Source organism: Bos javanicus, chromosome 8 (assembly GCF_032452875.1).
Source record: "Bos javanicus breed banteng chromosome 8, ARS-OSU_banteng_1.0, whole genome shotgun sequence".
Lineage (NCBI taxonomy): Eukaryota > Metazoa > Chordata > Mammalia > Artiodactyla > Bovidae > Bos > Bos javanicus.
The window spans coordinates 26147692-26174611 of record NC_083875.1 but is presented as its reverse complement, the minus strand read 5'-3'; the positions used below and the strand labels follow the sequence as shown (position 1 = coordinate 26174611).

General features: G+C 39.3%; 1 protein-coding gene across 3 annotated transcripts in view; it reads left to right on the top strand.

The window, feature by feature from the left end:
* ADAMTSL1 (ADAMTS like 1) overlaps positions 1-26920 on the top strand; it is a 1109873-nt gene that overhangs the window by 789702 nt on the left and 293251 nt on the right. For all 3 annotated transcript variants that reach the window (XM_061425212.1, XM_061425211.1, XM_061425213.1), the window contains one exon: positions 11242-11368. In XM_061425212.1, coding sequence (XP_061281196.1) covers positions 11242-11368 — 127 coding nt within the window. The remainder of the gene's footprint in view (positions 1-11241; positions 11369-26920) is intronic.

Below are 26920 nucleotides of genomic sequence, written 5' to 3'. Positions count from 1 at the left end.
GTATTTGTCTTTTTCTGACTTATTTTGCTTAGTAGCATAATCTGTAAGTCCATCCATGTTGTTACAAGTGGCATAACTGCATTCTTTTTTTATTTGTTGTTGTTCAGTCACTCAGTCATGTCCAACTCTTTGCAGCCCCATGGACTGCAGCACTCCAGGCTTCCCTGTCTTTCACAACGTCCTCGAGTTTGCTCAAACTCATATCCATTGAGTCAGTGATGCCATCCAACCATCTCCTCCTCTGTCTTCCCCTTTTCTTTTTTATGGCTGAGTAATATTCCTTTGTATATATGTACCACATTTTTATCTAGTCATCTGTCTGTGGACATTTAGGTTGTCTCTGTGTCTTGGCTATTATAAAGTGCTGCTATGAACATAGGAGTATATGTATCTTTTTGAATTATAGTTTTGTCTGGGTATATACCCAGGAGTGGGATTGCTGTATCATATGGTAAGTCTGTTTTTAGATTTTGAAGAAACCCCCTGATACTGTTCTCCATACAGACTGAATCAATTTATATTCCCACCCACAGCAGAGGAGTGTTCCCTTTTCTCCACACCTTCTCTAGCCTTTCTTTGCACACATTTTTCATGATGACCTTTCTGACTAGTGTGAGGTGGTACATCATTGTAGTTTTGATATGCACTTCTCTAATTATTAGTGATGATAAGTATCTTTTCATGTGCTTATTGGCCATCTGTATGTTGACACAGAACCTTGTAGGCCATTGTAAGGACTCTTGTGAGTCCAAGAAGAAATTGAAAAGTCCAACAAATGATTGGTAAACCCCAGAGAAGAGTGCCATGTATAGGGAGATTCCCTTTGGAAAATCTTTGCTTGGAGGATAAAAAGTTAATGCCTTCACATGAACTTTTTCCAATTGTGGTGTATTAGAGTGTGGGAGAGTTATGCCTTATCCATTTAGCTTGTATTTACTAGTATTTCCCAATAGCATGTGTTTATTGAAAAAAAGCAACTAATTTTTAAAAATCAATTCAATTGCTCTCTCCAGAGAAGGCAATGCACCCCACTCCAGTACTCTTGCCTGGAAAATCCCATGGACAGAGGAGCCTGGTAGGCTGCAGTCCATGGGGTCGCTAAGAGTCAGACACGACTGAGCAACTTCACTTTCACTTTTCACTTTCATGCATTGGAGAAGGAAATGGCAACCCACTCCAGTGCTCTTGCCTGGAGAATCCCAGGGACGGGGGAGCCTGGTGGGCTGCCATCTATGGGGTCGCACAGAGTAGGACACGACTGAAGTGACTTAGGAGCAGCAGCAGCAATTGCTCTCTCAAAAAAAAAAAAGAGATTCTGCTCATTAAAGATATACTTTCTAAGCTATTAATACTGAATTGTACTTTTTTGCCTGGTGCATAAATTTTAGAATGTACAATGTTTGGTTGGTGTTGCTTTTGGCAACAAGGTTGTAGCTGAAGGAAACACATTCCTCCTCCTATTTCCTGTCTCTCCAGTGCCATTGTAACCCCTAAAAAGAACATCATACATCATAGAATGGAGGGGTCACTCATTGATTCAACTTGGGCAACACCAGTTCTAGTAATGCAATCTTGGGCAAATGGTTGAATCTTTCTGAGTCCAGCTTTATTTTTGTAAAATAGACATAAAGTTAGTTAATTTTAAAGGGTACTGTAAGAATTAAAGAATGTTAACTAGACTCGTGGAAATCATTTTGCAGTATACACAAATAGCAAATCAGTATGATGTACACTTGAAAAGAATGTAGCATTAATATCAATTACATATTAATTAAAAAAATAATTAAATGAAACTATATTAATATATGTTGTATTAAGTATAGAAAGTGTTAGGCACACACTACTTTTCTTTACCTTCCTTAAGTGGCTTTCCCTTGTCTCTCTCCTCTTCCATACCCCGATGACCTCAGTGTTCTTCTCATTGTCTCAGTGTTCTCATTCTCTTGCTGTTCTCACCTGTTTTGAGGAAATGATCTGATCAAACCCATTCACCCTAGATTGGGACCATGCCTATTACTTATGTGTATTCCCCACAGCACCATAATAGCCAGCATAATGCCTTATGTTCAGTTGATTTGGTTTAATTTAAGCATAATCAACAACTTCATGTGTTACTCCTCCCAAGGGCATTTGAACAACAAACAGAGGGCTATACCAATGGTTCCCAACTTTTTGACACAAAAGGGTCCTTTATTATTTTTTTCATATGGGCCCTGTGTTTTGTAAGTTTCCATCAACTCAAAAGACTGCATGTATTAAGCAATAATATGTTTTTACGTTTTATGCCCTAAAGACCTAAGTATAATGTTAAGTACAATAAAGATCATCAGGATTTAGTTTATTTGCATGATGAGATGGTTGAGGTTTGGAGGACCTTATGCGGTTTTCGGAGAAGGCAGTGGCACCCCACTCCAGTACTCTTGCCTGGAAAATCCCATGGACAGAGGAGCCTGGTAGGCTGAAGTCCATGGGTTTGCTAGGAGTCGGACAGGACTGAGCGACTTCACTTTCACTTTTCACTTTCATGCATTGGAGAAGGAAATGGCAACCCACTCCAGTGTTCTTGCCTGGAGAATCCCAGGGACCGGGGAGCCTGGTGGGCTTCCGTCTATGGGGTCGCAAAGAGTCGGACACGACTGAAGCGACTTAGCAGCAGCAGCAGCATGTGGTTTTATTTCAGGTAAAGTTATTTCCATTAGGCTTTTGGAAATATTAACCATAGCTTATGGACCACTATTAACATCTTCATGAATGACCAGAGATGCTGTTTTCTTGTACTGGAGAGGTGTGGAACACAAGTATAGATGATAAGTGGTTCCCATTTACTTCCTAAATATGCTGCCGAGTCATATTACAGATGAAGCCTTCCATTCACTCCTACACATAAGTCTGGCTCTGGAGGTGAAGATCTTAATAAGAATGTTCAACCTTGTTATCACCACTGTCATTTTAAATACGGACTAGTGTATCTTTCCATGGATCATTGGCATCCTACTATAACTTAGTAATCCAAAATTGGAATTTTTGTTTTGTTAGTTACCAGCCATGTAACCTTAGGGAAGTTATCTTCCCTGAACCTCAGCATTAAAATTTGTACTTGAAATCATTCGTATCTTCAGAAAATGTTCATCATAAGAGAAGTATTTGTGAAGATTATCAAAAAGATATCCAATTCATTTCTCTGATTCTGGAATAGTAAATTGGTTTGGTCGTCTTGCAAGACAGCCATAGACTAATGAATCTGGCTTCTAGATCACAGTATCATAGAGGATCATGGGCCACATATAAGTAGCAAAGAGCACTGCATTTGGTTAGCAATGTCTGCCATGGGTCCTGCAGGACAAATAGCTGCACATGTGCCATATTTTACAGGCCCCACTCTAAGTGCTGTGAAGTCTATCCTTAGATTAAGTCAATCATCACAGTGCTCTATACCTGGATGATTTGTTTTTGTTTCTTAAGATTTGCTTTTAACAAACGTTCCCTGACCATTAAGGTTCATCAGTGGTTATTGAAAAGACAATTCTATGAAACTTCTTGTATTTATCTGCTCAGATGTTCTTGGGACATTGTTACATGACATTGTCTTTCAGAAAATTCATAGCAGATACATATCTGCTAGGGTTTCAGTACTTTGGGTAATTATGATTTTCCTGCACCAGTTTGTCATTCATTCATTGCACAAATATTTATTGAGTCTACTATAAATAGCACACTATCCTATACATTTTCTACAAAATCCAGTAGATGCTATAACCCTTGTAACTGCTTATGTTTTCCTCTTTTCTAGGAAGGTCACATTCAGACCCATGACCCCTATATAGAAAGTGTATAGGACTTAACAATGTGCGTTTATGTGGTTCTCATTTCTGGCTTTTTTATTATTATTGGAGGATAATTGCTTTACAAATTTGTGGTGATCTCTGCCATACATCAATGCAAATTTGTTTCTGGCTTTTTGACCCTTATTTTTACCTTTGCCCTATTTTCTCTCTTTTTTTAAAAAAATTTTATTGTGTTATATCATATATATATGTACTATAACATTTTATAAAAAGCTAAAGCATAAACCAATGTCTAAGTCTTTTAAAGGCAAGGTTGGAGATATACTATTTTCCCTATTGACATAGATAGTAAATGAGTTATAATATATGTAAAGCACACTCTTCCCCCCTAAAGTTCTATCTGAATTAAATAATTATAAATAAGAGCAGCTGTGATCAGATTTGCGGAGTTTCATTTTCCATATTTGTCTTTCCCAGTGCTGAAAATAAAGGGATTTAAAAATTTCTTACCTCATGGTGTTGGATCAAGAAAAGCTTGACATCACTGGCTCAGTATTTGATGCTAGAAGTTGAGGGCCTTACGGGAAACCATTTGAAATAGGGCCAGTATGAACCCATCTGAGCATGTCATTCTGAGGAATGGTATCTTATGGACTGTGTTTATTTACATTCTCCAAATTATCCATGCAGTGATCTCTCCTTCTCTTGTGACTCCCAGTGAAGACATTTTATTATACATATTTCAGTGTCTAGAGAGTTTCAGGCTGTGTTCTGCCTGTTCACTTGCTATCAGCTATGTGAGGTGAACAAAGAAGCATACTATCACCACACACTGTAGGCCTGATTCCCAAAATCTGCATGTCATGCTCAAAGTCTGTGAGCCAACTTGGATTGGGTAGTACAGTTCTTGTTTTTGTTCAGGAAGGGTTTGCTCCCTTCTCTGTAGTAAATCCTGAAAAAAAAAAAAAAACATGAAGAAAAACCAACAATGTTAAATGTACGTGTTCCCCTCAAGAGACGAAGAACTGTCTGTCTTTATGCATGTATACGCAATGTCAGTCACTTAGTCGTGTCCGACTCTGTGTGATCCCATGACCTGTCCTACCAGGCTGCTCTGTCCATGGGATTCTCCAGGCAAGAATACTGGAGTGGGTAGCCATTCCCTTCTCCAGGGGATCTTCCCAACCTAGGGATTGAATCCAGGTCTCTTGCCTTGCAGGCAGATTCTTTACCATCTGAGCCACCAGGGAAGCCCATGTTACACAAGTGTACACAAAAAGCATGCACTCAAGACAGACAAAGAAAAGGTGACAATGGTGTCTAAACAACAAACACGTCTGGAAGCTTCTTGCTTTTTATATCACCTGGGACAGAAGTTTTGTTTTGTTTTGTTAAAGCAAAACTAGTCAATCATTTTGGATGGGGAGGAAGTTAGACCATGAAGCTGACACCTAGTAGCAGAATATTAACAAGCTGAATTAGGCCAAAGTACTCAGTTTTCCACCCTTAACAAAAAATTCCATGCAGTTGCCCAAAGTTATGAGTGGCCATTATCTCACTTTAATGTTTTGTCCAGAATGGGGTGGGTCTGGGAACTCAGTGACCTGAACATTGCCTTCCATGACATTTCATTAATAATGAGTGTAGGTACACATGAGTCTCTTAAAAGTACTAGCCCTTTACAGTAATTCTTGTTCATGCACCAGGGCAGAGGTTAAGATTTAGCTTCTAGTTGTCATTTATCGTATGTCTGTTTCTCTGTGTACACAGATATATGATAACACACATACATATATATACATTTTTGTCCACATGTATGTCATCACTGACTGCAGTCTAAGGTTGCTTATCTGTAACCTACACTAGAATTATGAGCAAACCATTATGTCTGATGCTGTGTGTTTCATTGATTCACTGACATTTATTGTGCATCACAAATGCCAAACGTTGTGCTAACCAGCAGAGATAGAAAGATAATAAAATAGGGGCTCTCAGCACATGATCTGCTATGGAAACAGACGTGTTAATAGATTAAACTTAAAATGTTATACAACTGTTTGAATTGAGAATATATAAAAGAAACCCCCAAATAATAATGGCTTGAACTCATAAAGGATTTACTCACCAAAAAAAAAAAAAGAAAAAAAAAATAGAAGTCAAAACGTAATCTGTCCAGGGTGGGGTTCCATAACTGGGCTTGTTCTTTCTCTCTGCTCTGCCATCCTTCCATTCTCAAGGCTGTCTCATTTTTCAAGAAAGTGAAAGGCAGAAAGGCAGGAAGGCAGAAGGGTCCCTCCCCAACTAAGTCAGCTTCTTGTAAGGCAGCCTTTCCAGAAGTTCCACATAACATTCTCACTTTTATTTCACTAGTTGCAACTTGGTGATGTAGTCAATAAGAAATGTATTCTTTGAATTGGGTATCTGTGTGTGTATGCTCAATTGTTCAGTCGTGTCTGACTATGACCCCATGGACTGTAGCCCACCGGGCTTTTCTGTCCATGGGATTCTCCAAGCAAGAATACTGGAGTAGGTAGCCATTTCCTCCTCCAGGGGATCTTCCCAACCCAGGGATGAAATTTCATGCATCTCCTGCATTGCAGGCCAATATTTTTACCACTGAGGCACCAGGGAAGCCCCATGGACTTATGAACAAAAGGCTGAGGAATCATAGACCATTAAGGTCCTTAACTCTGGAATCTGCAAAAGGCCTTTTTGAGGAGGAGACAGCTAATTTGGGATTTGAAGGATGAATAGGAATTTGCCAAATGGAGAATTGGAAGAGCATGCCAGGCAGAAATAATAGTGTATGCAAAGGCGCAGAGAAGTCTGACATTATTTATGCCAACTGAGCCTTTTTCTGTATTTCTGTTTATTTTATCTCTATTATTAATGATAGCACCTTTTAAATTTTATTTTTAATTGAAGGAAAATTGCTTTACAATGTTGTGTTGGTTTATGTCATAATAGTTTAACTAACTTTAAATTAACAGTTACTCAGGATCAACAGATTGAGCTATGTCCACAATGATTTTCCTGATGTAACTGCAATTAATTTTCCACTTGGATCAAAATAAGAACATTTTATCTGATGATAAAGTATTCCACATCTTAAAAATAATTGAGTTAGAATACTTTGGCATCTTAAAAAGGAACTGCTATAGAAAGAAAAAAAAATACTATTGTGTCAGGGAGATGTTTGTCTTTTCAATTCTGAAGTTAAACAAAGACCAGTTAGAACTGACTTGGTTCATATCATAGGGTCCATAAACCCACACTGGAACGCTAAGTTGGTGGTCTGGCCAAGTTACCCTTAAATATGTCACCTTCTATTTAGCTATTCCTAATATGACTGTTACTTTGGATCAATGAACCTGGATTGTTCTGTTCTTAAAATGACTTTGGAACCAAAAGAAATCTTTAGTATTAGAGAGAGATTTTCGTGATTATCTACATTCTGGCTCCTTTAGAGATATCAAATCTCATTAAAAATTCTCCAGAGAAAATAAATCCTTTGAGAAACATGGAATTTATTTGAGTACACCTCCTGAGATACCTGAGAGTTTAAGTTCCCATTCCCGCTGATCTTCCACAGAGCTGAGTATCTTATAAAATTAAGGTTGTCTCTCTTCAACCCCAAACAAGAACACTAGGGTCAGTGATCCTTTGATTTCTACATAAATTAAGGTTGCCATATTTTCTCAAAGGATTCAACCCTACTAAGGCAATCATGTACTGTAGTCTTCTGATATCTTTTGAGATATAACTGATATAATATTATATTAATTTTAGGCATACAAAATACAAAATATTTGTATATACCAATAAATGTTCACCACAATAAGTTAATATCCATCACCACACATAGTTATAAGTATTTTTTCTTATGATGAGAACTTTTAACGTTGATTCTCTTAGAAGCTTTCAATTATACAATGCAATATTATTCTTTATAGTCATCGTACTGTACACTGCATCCCTATGACTTATTTATTTTATATCTAGAAGTTTGTACCTTTTGATCACCTTCACGCATTTCACCTAGCTCAAGCTACACCACTGGCAACTACCAATCTAGTCTCCATATCTGTGAGTTGCTTCTTCATTTGTTTGTTTGTTTTTGGATTCCATGTGTACATGAGGTCATATGATCCTTGCCTTTCTCTGTCTGCTGTATTTAAGGTAATGCCCTCAAGGTCCATTCATATTTTTGCAAATAATAGATTTCCTTCTTTTCAGACAGATATCCATTCATCTGTCAACAGGCACTTAGATTAGTTTCATGTCTTGGCTGTTGTAAATAGTGCTGTGATGAAAAAAGGGATGCATATATCTTTTCAAGACAGCAATTTTGCTGCTTTTGGATAAATATCCAGAAGTGAAATTGCTGGTTCATGTGATAGAATTATTTTCAATTTTTTGAGGAACCTCCATACAGTTTTCCATAGGGGCTACAAGAATTTACATTCTCACCAGCAGTGCATGAGGGTTCCCTTTTCCTCACCAAGACTTATTTATTGTATTTTTGATAGCTATGAGATGATATCTCATTTTGCCCTTGCTATGCATTGCCCTGATGATAAATATTGTTGAGCATCGTTTCATGTGTCTTTTGCGCACCTAGATATCTTCTTTGGAAAACTGCCTATTCAGATCCTCTGTTCATTTTTTCATTTGCTTGTTTGGTTTGTTCTCTGTTGAGTTGCATGAGTTCTTTTATACTCTTGATATTAACCCTTTATCAGATATATGATTTGCAGCTATTTTCTCCTAATGGGAGAAAATGGGTTACCTTTTCATTCTGTTAATTGCTTCCTTTGCTGTGCATAAAATTTTTAGTTTGATGTAGCCCCCCACCTTGTTTATTTTTGTTTCTGTTGTCTTTGCTTTAGGTGTCAAATCCAGTCTTGATTTTTTTTTTTTTTTTTTTGCTGACTTTGATTTTTGCATATTTTTCATTTAGCTAGTATGTAGGCATGACGAAAAGGTGCAGTAAGCCCTATGGCAACGCCTCCCCTTTGTCGAGGTAACTCTGACTCATTCAGTTCTCAGCTCAAAAGACTTTTCCTCAGGAAAATCTTCTCTAGCCTTTGTTTCTTTCTTGTTCTGTTTTTGTTTTTGCTGTGCTGTGGAGCTTGTAGGATCTTACTTCCCCAACCAGGATTGAATCCAGGTCCATGACCTTGAAAGCCTGTGTCCTAACCACTGGACTGCCAGAGAATTCCTACTCTGGCCTTTCTAAACAGATCAAGTTATCCATTTTATGCTGTCATAGTATCCCATTATCTGTATCTTATAGATTTCATCATAATTATCATTCTGCATTTACATTCTGCATGTGTATGTTGATTTGCATAATATCTGCCTCCATCACTAGACTCTAAGTCCCATGAGGGTAGATCCATATGTCCTTGAACTCACCATTGGGTTTTGCTCCCAGCACAGTGCCTGGATCATAACAGAACTTCAATGACTATTGGCTGAATGGATGAATAATTTTTATATCTTTGTAAATAAGTTACTTCTGCACTCTGTTTCACACTGTGCTTGAAATATAAGAATCAAGGCAGAGTTGCTCCGCTCCTATGTGGGTTCATTTACAGATAAGAATTTTGAAACTAATTTCACTGCGGTTATAGGGAAGCACATCAAAGAAGTCTTAAGCCAGCACATGCTGGGCTCTACATGGACCCTGTGGACTATAGCCCACCAGGCTCCTCCATCCATGGGATTCTCCAGGCAGGAATACTGGAATGGGTTGCCATTTCCTTCTCCAGGGGATCTTCCCGACCCAGGAATCAAACCCAGGTCTCCCATATTGCAGGCAGACGCTTTAACCTCTGAGCCACCAGGGAAGCCCCTACATGGATGAAGCTGGCATAAATTCTGAGATGGCCTCACTGTAGCTTCTGAACATATTGAGGCCAATTGCAGCTTGACCACAGTGAACACACCAAAGATGGAACCAACTCCTTCACTCCCCACTTAAGCACATTTTCCTGACATCTTTACATTTCTAAACTTATAGAATTACTGAAGGAGTTGTTGTTTTGTTATCTATTTTTAAAGATGTCTGCATGATTTTAGGGAAGAGGTACACGTAACTACATTTTTCAAATATAGCACATACACAACACAGTTTTACATAGTTGTACTTTTCAAGCCTTTGCCTAAACATGTGTTTGCAATTGTTAGTTGGAGGTACAAAAAAATAAAAATCAATCCTCAAAGAAAGTTCATGTTAACAACCAAACTTTGGAAAGACAGGATGGATTGTGGGGACATTGTGGAGATAAGCTCCTTCAAATGTCTCTACAGTTCTTATCTTATTTTGCCCATGACAGTAGCTGAAGTAGTTTAGGAGTATGATATTAGATTTCACTAGAACTGTCGAGATACAACTGCTGTAGTTTAGTTTGGATTTGAATTTTTTTTAACTTGAACATCGCAAAGAAAAGATTAAGGATACAAAAGAGTTTGCGCACATAAGTGATGAAGACTTGTGACTTTGTTAAGCCTGATTTGGACAAAGCACAAATGTTTTATTAGATGCGTTTAGAACTCGGCTGCTTGTTAGCTAAGTGACCTTGGTAAGATTCATGACCTCACCTATAAAACAGGGATACCTTACATGATTGTCTTGAGAATGAATGAGATGTGTGTCTTGTGCCTGATACAGGCCAGGGCCAGGCAACAGCAGGTACCCACTGGGGCTATCCCTGCTGTCCTTCGTGTCAACCCTCCTCTGCCACCACACGCACGCACGCCAGCCTTGTTTCTGTCGGCTGATTCTGAGCTTCTGTTTCTGTTTTCTTAGTTGAAGTGCTAGCTAGAAAAGGGAGTATGTTTAATTATCAGTTAGCAAACATTTATTGAAGTCTTGTAATTTGCCAAGCACTGTTCTAGTTGCTTGGAAAACATCAATGAAGCCAAGATACAGAACCCCACCCATGTGCATCTTACATCCTAAGGAACTTACAGACTAACACAGAGGTTATTCACAACATTTTTCCTGCTACAGTTATCCCACAGTTGTATTTTTTGTGATTTGGATGAAGCATATTTACTGAAAGTGGGAATTATTTTGGAATTGAAGTTCTATAATGTTAGTTCAGCGTCTTCCTCTCTCTCTCCTTCTCTTCTTCCTCCCACCCACCATCCTCCTCTCCCCTCCCTCCCTCCCTCCCTCCCTCCCTTTCCCCTCTGTCCCTCCCATCTTTCTTTCTCTTTGTATTTTTCAATATATTTGAGCTATGAAAATGTCTTTACCCATGCTACATTTTTTCCTTCTTAGCCTGGTTCAAATTCCAGTTTGGTTCCTGTCATCGGAATGGATCTTCATCTCATCTTTATCTTCATCTCAAGGATGAAGGAGGCTGACTGGATGATGAAGGGCCCCACCCTGCATCCCTGTAGCTGTAGGCACCGGGTTAAATTACACATCTCTCTTTTTTGTTAGATTGTTGGCTGCGATCACCAGCTGGGAAGCACCATCAAGGAGGATAACTGTGGAGTCTGCAACGGAGATGGGTCCACCTGCAGGCTGGTCCGCGGGCAGTATAAATCCCAGCTCACCGCAACCAAATGTAAGACACTCCAGAGATGGGGCCATCTCTGGGCCTTCTAATTTGTCACAGTCCCCTGGCTTAGCTCCCTACAGCAATTAGGGAAGGACATCTCCAACCAAATGAAGCCAAATATGAAAACCCTGTGGGAAGAGAGTTAGGTTCTTTCTTTGTGGATTAGTTTAGGTAAGACAAGTCAGGTCACCCGCTGCAATCCCACAGAGGAAACCTTTGCTTTAGAGGCACATTAGGAGGAAATTAGGCATAGATCTAGATATATTCAACAAGAAAGCATGAGCTTTGCTATCCAGCGTGAGGACAGGCTACATCCTGACCCCTCACTGATTCATAGTCTGGCAGAATAGCAGAGAGAGAGGGAAGATTAGAACAAATGCCCTCCTGCCACTGTGGAATCACATGGTCTTCACTGACAAAGTGACCTCGGATCAGTGCTGATCACACGTTTCTCCAGAATGGATATTGGGCAGTGATTATGTGAAGCCAGTTATAGACTGTTGTGTCCCAATCTCTCTGTAGCAGCTGAATACTTGTGTGCCTGCTATACGTGTACGTGCCGGGAGCTTTACATGATCATCTCATTTAATCCTTATAACAACTTCGTAGCGAGGTACTGTTTATCCCCATGTTATGAATGAGATAACTGAGGCTTAGGCAGATTACGTGACTTGCTCAGAGTTCCACGGCTATGAAATATGAGAGCCAAAATGTCAGCCCAGAGTCTGATTCCAGAGCTTAGGCACTTATTTGTTCCTCTTGATTGTCCAAAATTCTGCTGTTCCCAGAGTGTTTGTAAAGCAGTTAGACGGATCAAGGTGCGGTACTTTAAGTGCCTGCCCAGCTGGGTCCTCCTAGGGTAGATGGTATATGTTCTCGAGATACCTGACCCAACAACAGACTCACCCAACAAGCTAGATCATTTTACCATACATGATCCTCTGTGACTCACTGTTCTAGGCACTGCAGCAGATAGAGATAGAAACAAAACAACCCTTGTACTCAGGACCGTGCACTTGTTAACATTTATTTATTTTTAATTGAAGGTTGACTGTTTTACTGTATTATGTTGGTTTCTACCAAACATCAACATGAATCAGCCACAGGTTTATCCATGTCCTCTCGTCCCTGAACATTCCTCCCATCTCCCTCCCCACCCCACCATTTCTAGAATAACTTGACCTTTCTTGGCATATTTTCTTGATTTTGCCATTGTCTGGAATCCTCCAACAGATCCTTAATGAGGACTTCTTTGTACATGTCTCCTGTGATTTGGGAAATGGGAATGAATTTCTTTACTGATTGTGGTTTTGTCCTCTTTACTTGTTGACTAGTTGGAGGAAAACACTTGATGTATGGGGGGTTTGTGGCTTTAAACTGCAAGGGACTTGTAGGTCTGGGGAAAAAAAAGCACTGTTTGCTGCAGAACTATTCTGAGAAGACAGGAAAAGGCAGCTCGCCCAAAGGACTAGCCACTGGGGAAGAAGAGGAGATGGGAAGAAAGACTAGGAACTTTTAAATGCATGAAACATCAGAGATGCCAGCTTAGGGAACTCTCCCCTTTCTAACACACCTCAGGCAGTGAAACATGTGATTCTGAAGAAAAAAAAGAAAAAAGACCTGAGCAGAGAGAATGATGAAGGGCAAAGTAAGTTAGACATTGATGTAGTGCGTTCAGGTGAGATTTATTTTTCCTGTGGTCATGTGTTGGTAGTTTCTTCTATAAGATGAAAAATTAAACAATTTGGAAGATGAAAACCAGAGAAGGATGGAGGCATAATTCTTTTGTAAATCTCTGAAGTCATGGTGGGATATTTGCTGAAAAAAAAAATTACCTTTAAAAGGTACTTTGTGATTTTTTGAAGTATAGAATTTATTAAAACCCTGCAGTATTTCTTACTGAAGAATAAAAATAAAAGGTTACTTTGATAGAGCTCTTCAAGGAATACTAAAGAGTTGCTGCTGCCGCTAAGTTGCTTCAGTCGTGTCCGACTCTGTGCGACCCCAAAGATGGCAGCCCACCAGGCTCCCCCGTCCCTGGGATTCTCCTGGCAAGAACACTGGAGTGGGTTGCCATTTCCTTCTCCAATGCATAAAAGTGAAAAGTGAAAGTGAAGTCGCTTAGTCCTGTCCGATTCTTTGCGACCCCATGGACTGCAGCCCACCAGGCTCCTCTGTCCATGGAATTCTCCAGGCAAGAGTACTGGAGTGGGGTTCCATTGCCTTCTCCGACTAAAGAGTTGAAGTCTTTCTAATTATTGGTGTTACATAATTGAATCAGTGTTTGTTATCTAAGAATCTAAGGACTTCCATTAGGCACAAAAAGAGATGACAGACATTCGTGCAGTGACTGCTGTAGGGCAACTTCCAGGGGCATGTTTTCATGATGAGAATCCTCCCTTTATTCCCTCACATCCCTCTGCCTTCCTGTCCTCATAGAGAAGCCTGCACACCCTGCTCAGATAGATATTTCCTCTACCTTCCTGTTAAAGGGTGAGTGGGGCCCTTTGGAGCCTGAACCACTGGAACAAAGTTGGAGAAGCCCTGAAAGGATGAACTGCAGCTAATTGAGAGCCATAAGTCATCTCCAGGTCTGCAGATAGATACCTCAGTGAACAGTGCTCTATTCAAACCAACAGTGGGTAAATCACATAAGACACAAGCCAATGATGATCCATAACGACAAAAGGCGATTGATTCGTTTACCTTAGCACTGACGATGCCTCATGACAAATTGATTTATATCAATAAAGCCCAGCCTATGCATGCACCTCACCACAATCTATAGCAGATGCTGAACAAGCTGCCTCATTTATGTTTTCTCCACCCCCAGAAGAACCTTCCACCCTATATTTACAGACTGTGAGATGACCCACAGGCAGGGGAGATGAGACTGCTCTGCGGAGCCCAGAGCACCGGCCAGGTGAGCGGCTCTCCACCCGTGAGGCCTGAAGGAGTTCTGCCAGGTGTCTCCCTACGCTGTGCCAAAAGGCACTAAAAGCCAGCCACACAATCTTCTCAAACTCCTTATAGCCATATTCCCCACATTGAATTCATTTTATTCTGAACTCATATCCAGATTTTCCCCGTATGTTATCAAACCTCAGGGGAATAAAAAAAAAACAAAAAACAGGAGAGTGGAGAAAGACCATGGTGGAAAGTGCCAGAAGGAAAAGGAGAAGTAGGAGAAACTTATCAAGTGGCTGCCATTTGCTGATGAATGGAAAACAAACCATCTTTGTAATAAAAGACATTATTATTACCTAATACAAATGCAGAAAACAGATATAAGCTGGACCAAGGCAGTCTTGCCCTCCTTTTGAAGGAAAAGGCTGTCTACTGAGAGCCTTTAGCCTTTCCATTTTTCCAGGTCACTTTTTCCTACTTCTCCAACCCAATGAAAAAATTATCAAATTTAGCTTATATTAACTTACTTTTGATTTTTGAAATTAAAAACTCATTTTTTTCTCAAATTTTTTGAACTTTTTATTTTGTATTGAAGTATAGCTGATTAACAATGTGATAGTTTCAGGTGGACATCAAAGGGACTCAGCCATACATATACATGTATTCATTCTCCCCAAAACTTTCTCCCTTCCAGCCTACCATATAACATGGACCAGAGTTCCATGTGCTATATAGAACAACCTTGTTTGTTATCCATTTTAAACATAGCAGTGTGTACCTGTCCATCCCAATCAAAATATTACTTCTTGTACTATATTGTGTATTCTCCATGTATACTCAGAATACACTTAGATCCAGAACCAGCCTATTTGGTATCAATCTGATGTCTCCAGTTTTGCAGACCTCTCAAATGTATCTGCATGTTTTGAAAATATCTCAGTATCTGAAAGTTCTCTATCTCCCTTGGGTGATGAGGGCTAGATAAACTAAATTATATCAAGATAAAATGAAGCTCCTAATGCTCAAACTTTCTCTCTCAGACTGTGCTTATGCTGATTTATAATGGCTATGAGTAAATATATTCTGGGGTTATCATGCTGGCTCAAAGATATTGAGATAAAGGATATTTATAATAAAAGACAGGCCTAATATTGTCAAGTAGAAAATACCTATGAATTTTTTTAGAAAGAGCACAAAACGCTAAAGAAATTTCACTTTGTATCTGACTTCAGGCTATACTCACAAGCCACTTATTCATTCATTCAGCAGCAATTCACTCATTCATTTATTCAGCACCAAATAGTTCTTGGGTACCTGCTATGTGCTGAGGAGCTGTTATAGGTGCTGGAAGCACAGGAAAGAGCAAAACAGACCAAAGTCTATTTTTCTCATGGGGCTTACTTACTAGTGTTAGGGGCAGGCAAAGAGACTAAATGAATAAATTGATTAAATGTATATGTGTCATGTGGTGATACATAGAAAAAAGTAAAACAGAGAAGGAAAAAAAGTAGAACATAGAAAAGTCAGAAAAAAAAGTGAAACAGAGTAGGAAAAGAACTAGAGATAGAGATGGACTGGCAGCCAAAGGTACTGAAGGGAATTGCAATTTTGAATAGATTAGTAAGAAAACATTCACTGATAAGATGGCATTTTGAGCAAGGATCTGAGGGAGATACAGATAGAGTATCATGCACAAGGCAGGGGGAAGAAAATTCCAGGCATAGAGAAAAGCATGTGCAAGGGTCCTGAGGTAGAGACGTTCTTGACATATTTCTTAATGTGCAGAGAAGCTGATGTAACTGAAGTAAAGAGAGTTTAAAGACTAGAGGAAAAGAAGGCAGGACAACTGTGAGGTGGGATAAAGAATGGTACAGATGTTGTAGGATTTTATAGGGACTTTGGCTCTTAACCTGAATAAGATGAGAAGTTACAGGAAGATTTTGAGCAGAGTAATGACTTCATTTGGTTTATGTTTTAAAGTATCACTCTATGTGCTCTGTTGAGAATAGACTATAGTGGGTCTAACTGTGGATATAATATGAGCAGTCAAGAAGTCCAGCTGGGTATGAAGATGACATGGACCATGGTAGTATATCCCATGCTGGGTAAACTGCATTTCTTTGAGTCCAAGACACCATTGATTGAAAGATGTGCCATTATTTTATGCACCATTAAGGGGTGGGGGAGGAAGCCTCTGTTGAAATTAAGAAACTATGACACAATGCCTTATGACTTCTTAGGGAATTTTGTTGTTCAGTTGCTCAGACGGGTCCAGTTCTTTGCAATTCTATGGACTGCAGCTTGCCAGGCTTCCCTGTCCTTCACAGTCTCCCCGAGTTTGCTCAAACTCATGTCTATTGAGTCAGTGATGCCATCTAACCATCTCATCCTCTCTTGTCCCCTTCTCCTCCTGCCTTCAGTATTTCCCAGCATCAGGTTCTTCTCCAATGAGTCCACTCTTTGCATAAAATGGCCAAAGTATTGGAGCTTCACCTTCAACATCAGTCCTTTCAGTGAATATTCAGGGTTGATTTCCTTTAGGACTGACTGGTTTGATCTCCTTGCTGTCCACAGGACTCTCAAGAGTCTTCTCCAGTACCACAGCTTGAAAACATCAGTATTCTTTGGCACTCAGCCTTCTTTATGGCCCAACTCTCATATCCATGCATGACTACTGGAAAAACCACAGCTTTAACTAGACAGACCTTTGTCAGCAAAGTGATGTCTCTGCTTTTGAATACACTGTCTAGTTTTGTCATAGCTTTTCTTCCAAGGAGCAAGTGTCTTTTGATTTCATGGCTGCAGTCACCATCTACAGTGATTTTGGAGCCAAGAAAATAAAAGCCGTCACTGTTTCCATTTTTCCCCCAACTATTTGTCATAAAGTGATGGGACCAGATGCCATGATCTTATTTTTTTGAATGCTGAGTTTTAAGGCAGCTTTTTCACTCTCCTCTTTTACCTTCATCAAGAAATTCTTCATTTCCTCTTGGATTTCTGCCATAATAGTGGTATCGTCTGCATACTTGTGCTCTGCATTCTTGTCATCACTTGATATTTTCAGTATTTTTTAGATATTTTCAGTATTTTTAGCCATTCTGATTGGTGTGTAGTGGTATCTCATCATTCTTTTGCATTATATATATATATATATATATATATATATATGGATTTGTATATATAAATAATGGCTTATGATTTTGAACATATTCTTCAGTTCAGTTCAGTTCAGTCCCTCAGTCGTGTCCAACTCTTCGCGACCCCATGAATCGCAGCACGCCAGGCCTCCCTGTCCATCACCAACTCCCGGAGTTCACTCAAACTCACATCCATCGAGTCAGTGATGCCATCCAGCCATCTCATCCTCTGTCGTCCCCTTCTCCTCTTGCCCCCAATCCCTCCCAGCATCAGAGTCTTTTCCAATGAGTCAACATTTCGAATGAGGTGGCCAAAGTACTGGAGTTTCAGCTTCAACATCATTCCCTCCAAAGAAATCCCAGGGCTTATCTCCTTCAGAATGGACTGGTTGGATCTCCTTGCAGTCCAAGGGACTCTCAAGAGTCTTCTCCAACCCACAGTTCAAAAGCATCAATTCTTCTGTGCTCAGCCTTCTTCACAGTCCCACTCTCACATCCATACATGACCACAGAAAAAACCATAGCCTTGACTAGATGGACTTTTGTTGACAAAGTAATATCTCTGCTTTTGAATATGCTATCCAGGTTGGTCATAACTTTCCTTCCAAGGAGTAAGTGTCTTTTAAGTTCGTGGCTGCAGTCACCATCTGCAGTGATTTTGGAGCCCCCAAAAATAAAGTCTGACACTGTTTCCACTGTTTCCCCATTTATTTCCCATGAAGTGATGGGACCGGATGCCATGATCTTTGTTCTCTGAATGTTGAGCTTTAAGCCAACTTTTTCACTCTCCTCTTTCACTTTCATCAAGAGGCTTTTTAGTTCCTCTTCACTTTCTGCCACAAGGGTGGTGTCATCTGCATATCTGAGGTTATTGATTATTCTCCCAGCAATCTTGATTCCAGCTTGTGTTTCTTCCAGCCCAGCGTTTCTCATGATGTATTCTGCATATAAGTTAAATAATCAGGGTGATAATATACAGCCTTGACGTACTCCTTTTCCTATTTGGAACCAGTCTGTTGTTCCATGTCCAGTTCTAACTGTTGCTTCCTGACCTGCATACAGATTTCTCAAGAGGCAGGTCAGGTGGTCTGATATTCCCATCTCTTTCAGAATTTTCCACAGTTTATTGTGATCCACACAGTCAAAGGCTTTGGCATAGTCAATAAAGCAGAAATACATGTTTTTCCGGAACTCTCTTGCTTTTTCCATGATCCGCAGATGTTGGCAATTTGATCTCTGGTTCCTCTGCCTTTTCTAAAACCAGCTTGAACATCAGGAAGTTCACGGTTCACGTATTGCTGAAGCCTGGCTTGGAGAATTTTGAGCATTACTTTACTAGAATGTGAGATGAGTGCAATTGTGTGGTAGTTTGAGCATTCTTTGGCATTCCCTTTCTTTGGGATTGGAATGAAAACTGACCTTTTCCAGTCCTGTGGCCACTGCTGAGTTTTCCAAATTCACTGGCCTATTGAGTGCAGCACTTTCACAGCATCATCTTTCAGGATTTGAAATAGCTCAACTGGAATTCCATCACCTCCACTAGCTTTGTTTGTAGTGATGCTTTCTAAGGCCCACTTGACTTCACATTCCAGGATGTCTGGCTCTAGGTCAGTGATCACACCATCGTGGTTATCTGGATCGTGAAGATCTTTTTTGTATAGTTCTTCTGTGTATTCTTTCCACCTCTTCTTAATATCTTCTGCTTCTGTTAGGTCCATACCATTTCTGTCCTTTATCAAGCCCATCTTTGCATGAAATGTTCCCTTGGTATCTCTAATTTTCTTGAAGAGATCTCTAATCTTTCCCATTCTGTTGTTTTCCTCTATCTTTGCATTGATCACTGAGGAAGGCTTTCTTATCTCTTCTTGCTATTCTTTGGAACTCTGCATTCAGATGCTTATATTTTTCCTTTTCTCCTTTGCTTTCCGCTTCTCTTCTTTTCACAGCTATTTGTAAGGCCTCCCCAGATAGCCATTTTGCTTTTTTGCATTTCTTTTCCATGGAGATGGTCTTGATCCCTGTCTCCTGTACAATGTCACAAACCTCTGTCCATAGTTCATCAGGCACTCTATCTATCAGATCTAGGCCCTTAAATCTATTTCTCACTTCCACTGTATAATCATAAGGGATTTGATTTAGGTCATACCTGAATGGTCTAGTGGTTTTCCCTACTTTTTTCAATTTAAGTCTGAATTTGGTAATAAGGAGATCATGATCTGAGCCACAGTCAGCTCCTGGTCTTGTTTTTGCCGACTGTATAGAGCTTCTCCATCTTTGGCTGCAAAGAATATAATCAATCTGATTCCGGTGTTGACCATCTGGTGATGTCCATGTATAGAGTCTTCTCTTGTGTTGTTGGAAGAGGGTGTTTGTTATGACCAGTGCATTTTCTTGGCAAAACTCTATTAGTCTTTGCCCTGCTTCATTCTGTATTCCAAGGCCAAATTTGCCTGTTACTCCAGGTGTTTCTTGACTTCCTACTTTTGCATTCCAGTCCCCTATAATGAAAGGACATCTTTTTTGGGTGTTAGTTCTAAAAGGTCTTGTAGGTCTTCATAGAACCGTTCAACTTCAGCTTCTTCAGCGTTACTGGTTGGGGCATAGACTAGGATTACTGTGATATTGAATGGTTTGCCTTGCAAACAAACTGAAATCATTCTGTCATTTTTGAGATTGCATCCAAGTACTGCATTTCGGACTCTTTTGTTGACCATGATGGCTACTCCATTTCTTCTGAGGGATTCCTGCCCGCAGTAGTAGATATAATGGTCATCTGAGTTAAATTCACCCATTCCAGTCCACTTGAGTTCACTGATTCCTAGAATGTCCACATTCACTCTTGCCATCTCTTGTTTGACCATTTCCAATTTGCCTTGATTCATGGACCTGACATTCCACGTTCCTATTCAGTATTGCTCTTTACAGCATTGGACCTTGCTTCTATCACCAGTCACATCCACAGCTAGGTATTGTTTTTGCTTTGGCTCCATCCCTTCATTCTTTCTGGAGTTATTTCTCCACTGATCTCCAGTAGCATATTGGGCCCCTACTGACCTGGGGAGTTCCTCTTTCAGTATCCTATCATTTTGCCTTTTCATACTGTTCATTGGGTTCTCAAGGCAAGAATAGTGAACTGGTTTGCCATTCCCTTCTCCAGTGGACCACATTCTGTCAGATCTCTCCACCATGACCCTCCTGTCTTGGGTTGCCCCACGGGCATGGCTTAGTTTCATTGAGTTAGACAAGGCTGTGGTCCTAGTGTGATTAGATTGACTAGTTTTCTGTGAGTATGGTTTCAGTGTGTCTGCCTTCTGATGCCCTCTTGCAACACATACCATCTTACTTGGGTTTCTCTTACCTTGGGCGTGGGGTATCTCTTCACGGCTGCTCCAGCAAAGCACAGCTGCTGTTCCTTACCTTGGACAAGGGGTATCTCCTCACCTGCACCCTTCCTGACCTTCAACGTGGGGTAGCTCCTCTAGGCCCTAGGTTGTATTATTCCCAGTTGCTGCTGTAACAAATAACCACAAACTTAGTGGCTTAAAGCAACACAATTATTTTATAGTTTTGGAGAGTCAGAAGTCTATAGTAGGTCTTGCTGGACTAAAATCAAGGTGTTAGCAGGGCTGTATTTCTTCTGAAGGGTCCATTTTCTTTGATTTTTCAGCTTTTGAAGGCTGTCTACAAGCCTTGGCATCTTCAAAGCCAGTAACAGCATCTTCAGATCTTTCTATGACTCTAACCACCTCTTCTCTCTCCCTTTTCCAGTTTAAAGAAGTTTTGTGATTATATTTGGCCTACCTAGATAATCTAAGATGCTGTTTCTATTTTAAGGTGAGCTGATTAGCAACGTTTTTCATCAGCAACCTTAATTCCCCCTTTTCATGTAACATATTCATAGGTTCTGGGGCTTAGGATATGGACGTCTTTGGCAAGAGGAAGGGTGAGGAATTATTCTGCTGGTCACACATGTGCTTATTTCCTCCTTGATGTAGTATTAATTAAAGTTATTTGCCAGTTTTTAAAACAAACGTTTTGGTTTCCTGCTGTTGAGTGTTGAGAGTTTACATGTGCTGAGAACAAGTCCTTTGTTGGATTTGCAACTTAAAAATATTTATACCTTCTTTTTTCAAAGTTGCTCAACTTTATCTTTCACAAAGCAAAAGCTTTGAATTTTGATGAATACCAGTTTATTTTTCCCTTTCCATGGATGGTGCCTGTAATGTCATATCTAAGAACTCCTTGCCTAATCCCAGGTCACAAAACTTTCTTCTGTGTCTTCTTCTGAAAGAGTTATAGTTTTATATTTTACCTTTAAGTCTATGACCTCTTTTCAGTTAATTTTTATATAAAGTATGTTTTATGTGTAGGTTGAATTTTTTCTTTAAGGATGTCCAATTCTTTCAGCCATGTATTGAAAAGTTGATCTTTTCTCCCTTGAATTGTTTTTAAAACTATCAAATTCATTGTCTGTTTCAGTGTGGGTCTATTCCTGGGCTCTCTCTTCTGGTCTTTGTGCCACTTCTTTCACCAATACTACATTGTCTTAGTTATTGTAACTTTAAGCCTTAAAATCAGGTAGTTTGATTTCTCTAATTTTATTCTCCCTTTCAAACTCATTTTAGCTATTATATACTAATTGCTTTGACCTTGCATATAAATTTTACAATATGTCCATATATACAGAAAATCTTGCTGGGACTTTTAATTTTGTTAATTCTATAGGTTGATTTGGAGGGAATTGATGTATTTTATATGTGACGATATCAACCTATGAGCGCTTCATGTCTAGGCATTTATTTAGATCTTCTTTGATTGCTTCATCAGTCCCTTTTTAATTTTCAGCATATATTTTAGTTAGACTTATACCTCTTTCAACATTTTGCAGCTATTACAAAGGGCATCATATTTTCTATTTCAGTTTCCAGTTGTGTATTACTAGTTTATTTTGGCTATTTTATGAACTTGCTAAACTCACTTAATAGTTCTGAGAGTTTTTGAGTTTTCTGCATAAACAATCATGTTGTTTATGAATAAGGATGGCTTTAGTTTCTCCTTTTCTATTTGTAAACCACTTATTTATTAATGGCCTTACCATACTGGCAAGGATGTCCAGTACAATGTTGAGCAGACATGGCAAGAATGGCTATTCTTAACCTCCTGCCAATTTTAAGGGGGAAAGCATTCAGTTTTGCACCATTGAGTATGATGTTAGCTGTAGGGTTTTTGGTAAATGCTCTTTATCACCTTGAAGAATTTCTGTTCTATTCCTAATCTGCTGAGCATTATTCTCTTGAATGGATGTTCAATTTTGTCCAATGCTTTTTCTACCTCAACTGATATGATCATGTGAAAGTTCCTTAAACTTTTATTATAATGGATAACATTAATTGATTTTCAACTAATCAACCTTGTATTCCTGAGATAAACTCAACTAAATCATGATGTGTTATTCTTTATATGAATTACTGAATTTGATTTTCCAGTATATTGTTTGTGAGTTTTTAACATCCATGTTCATGAGAGATAGTTGTCCATTTGTCCTTTTTTATACCATCTTTGTCTGGTTTTGGTATCAGCATGATACTGACCTCATGCCATGAAATGGGAAGTCTGTTCACTTCTCTTCTGTTTAGTGGAAGAGAATGTGTTTGGTGGAACAGATTGATGTTATTTCTTCTTCATGCGCTTGGTAGTATTTACCAGTGAAATTCTTTGGACCTAGAGTTTTTGTTGTTGTTTTTACTTAAGCTTTTCAACATAAGGAATAGAGTTACAGTAACTGTTTTAATTGATTTATTTTTCTTTTCAAGTATGAGTGTATTTGAGGGAGTTTCTTTGCATGCTGGGTAATTTTTGACCTAATTTCAGACACTGCAAATTTTATCTTCTTGGATACTAGATATTTTTGTATTCCTATAAATATTCCTGACTTTAGCTCTAGAAGCAGTTACTTGGAATCAGTTTGATCCTTTTGGTTCTCAAAATTTGATAGATGGACCAAAGCCACATTTGGATTAGTGATAACTAACGTGCCCTGCTACTGAGACAAGACTCTTCTGAATACTCAATGTTCCATGAATTATTTAATTTTCCAGCCTGGCTGCTGGAATAACATATTCTCAGTCCTAGAATTGTGTTGGTTCTATTTTGTGTTTCCCTATTTATGTAGTTCTTTTCCTGGCCTCAGGGTGCTTTTTCACATGCATGTACTGAGGTTGCTTTTCACACACATGTACTGATTAGTATATGGATCACTGCTGAACACCTAAAGGAATGGTCTTAAATCTCCAGAGTCGTCCACGTATTCCTCTCTTCTCTCTGGACCCAGAGGGATAACCTGTCCTTCAAACTCTAGTCACCTTGATGTCTTTGGACCCTTATTCGCTTTGTCTCCTTAACTCAGGGAAGCCTCCAAGCTCTATCCAAGTTCCCACTTCCGTGGATGGCCTGGAAAAGTCTTTCAAGGCAGAATTTGGGCTGGGCAATGTTAAGGTTCTTCTCTTGTTTTCCAGAATCCCAGAAATTGCTGTCCTTTTTTGCTTAATATTCAGGGTCTTGAAAGTCACTGTTTCATACAGTTTTTTCTGACTTCTTGATTGTTTCAGGCAGGAGGTTAAGCCTGGGCCCTGTTCCTTCATCTTGACAGGAAACAGAAGTTTTGACCCTGGGTTCTTGATTCAGTTTTGCAATTATGTAGAAGCAGCCTGCTTTCGGCTCCCACTTTGGAAATGTTAAGTGCTTTTGATTATTTATCTACTTACAACTCCCACAACAATTTGGTTCCAAGAGGTTAAATACCATGTTCCACTATCGTCTTGTCATCTTCTTCCATGCTGCTGACATCCACTGTGCAAATTTGATGTATTGCCTGTGTTGACGTTGGTTGGTACCTATGTAGGCAAAGATAACTGTGACAGGGATACTACCTCTGTGAGAGAGAATATAAATGCTATCGATGGTGCACTGCATTCTGACTTTATATATATACATATATCTATATTCTGATGTGAACAATTGTTCCTCTTCGAATCAATTATATATCATATTTTGACTCTAGTGACAGTAGGACTTTGTAACTGATTAGAGGTAAAGGGTGTCTCCAAAGGTTTTGACCTAGGCATCTGTAGGGATGAAGTTCCTCAGCAGGAGAGAAGGCTACACTTGGTCTGGCCTATTCAGTATGCATCCTCTGTTGCGCAAGTGCCGATAAACAGTAGGGGGATGGGGACAGGTTCTGAAAGCCTCAAACCCTCAGTCTCACCTTAGTTTGTTGTATATATTTTAATAATAATAAAGTTGTCATGAAGAGAAAAAAAAAAAAGCCATTCAAATCTCCTCAAGCTTGGCAGACTATTGGGAATTCCCTGGCAGTCCAGTGGTTAGGACTCCACACTACACTGCCAAGGGTGTGGGTTGGATCTCCCTGGTTGGGGAGCTAAGATCCTGCAGGCCATATGCTATGACTAAGTAAAAAAAAAAAAAAAAAAAACTATTGACAAACTAGTTTTTCACTTATAGTTAATTTACAATATTGTGTTAGTTTCTAGTATACAGCAAAGTGATTCAGTTACATATATATGTGTGTATGTGTGTGTTGTACTTAGTCGCTCAGTCACATCCAACTTTTTGCGACCCTATGGACTGTAGCCCGCCAGGCTCCTCTGTCCATGGGGATTCTCCTGGCAAGAATACTGGAGTGGATTGCCATGCTTTCCTCCAGGGGATCTTCCCAACCCAGGGATCAAATCCAGGTCTCGCGAATTGTGGGTGGACTCTTTACATCTGAGCCACCAGGGAAGCCTATGTATCTATGTGTGTATATATATAATATACATATCATTTTATATATGTGTATATATATTCTTTTTCATATTCTCTTCTGTTATGGTCTATTACTGTATTGAATGTAGTTCCCTGTGCTATACAGTAGGACCTTGCTATTTATCTATTTTGTTTGTAGTAGTTTGTATCTGCTAATCCCAAACTCCTAATTTGTCCCTCCCCCATCCCCTTTCTTCTCTGTTAACCATAAATTTGTTTTCTACATCTGTGAGTCTGTTTCTGTTTTGTAAATCAGTTCATTTGTCTCATATTTTAGATTCCACATATAAGTGATATCATATATTTGTCTTTCTCTGACTTACTTTGCTTAGTATGATTTCAGTATCCCTGCATGTTGCTAAAAAGGGAATTACTTCATTCCCTTTTATAGTGGTGAATTGTTTTCGTCTATATGTTATATATCTTATTTATCCATTCATCTGTCAATGGACATTTAGGTTGCTTCCATTAGCGCATTTTTTTTATCTGTAGCCAACTATATTAATAGTGGCTCTTTCATTTAAAAAATAATAATAAGATTAACTATCAGCTTCATAAGCTTACAGAGAAGAATCTCTAAAAGCATGAAACTTACCAACAGGTCTAAAAACAAGACAAGCTCAGATATCAGGATGGGAAATCCTGTCTTTTAAAAAAATTATTATTGTCAAGTTTTCTGATACAGCAATGAATCACATGAATAAATCCATATATGACAAAATTAAAAACAAATATAAAAGGTTTATTGAAAAATGTGAAATATATATACATTTGTAGATTTTTGAGGAAATATTTTAAGTAAAATTGTTGAGAACAGTTTTTTGGGGAAAGGGCTTTTACATCCTATAAATGTGAAATGACAGAATTTTTGATTCCCATGGAAAACTTGTCTCTTTAACTGAGAGAGAGTATCTAATTTCTGAAGGAAGTCAGAATTGCTTACTAATAACCTAGAAATATGTTCTGTTGATTGGCATCATGGTTCTGTCAACAAAGCCAGAACAGATTAGAGCAGATGCATTTGATCATAGGGCAGTGTGCCTTTGTGGGAAGGGCATCCAAGAAATGCACAGCCTGGTAAGAAAGAATGTAGCCACCTACCTTACTAGTCATGCTGCTGCTGCTAAGTCGCTTCAGTCGTGTCCGACTCTGTGCGACCCCAGAGACGGCAGCCCAGCAGGCTCCCCCATCCCTGGGATTCTCCAGGCAAGAACACTGGAGTGGGTTGCCATTTCCTTCTCCGATGCATGAAAGTGAAAAGTGAAAGGGAAGTCGCTCAGTCGTGTCCGACTCTTCACGACCCTGTGGACTGCAGCCTACCAGGCTCCTCCGTCCATGGGATTTTCCAGGCAAGAGTACTGGAGTGGGGTGCCATCGCCTTCTCTGAGCCATACCAACCAAATTAATCATTCAGGAGGAAGGTAATAAAACCAGCCTTCTCACACATTCTCTAGTGTCTTTTTTTAACCATTTTTAATTGAAGTATAGTTAATTTGCAGTGTTGTGTTAGTTTTATGTATACAGCAAAGTGATTCAGTTATACAAACACACACACATATATATTCTTTTTCATATTATTTTGCATTATAGGTTATTGCAAGATATTGAATATAGCTCCCTATGCTATATAGTCCTTGTTGTTTATCTATTTTACATATAGTAGAAGGCGATGGCACCCCACTCCAGTACT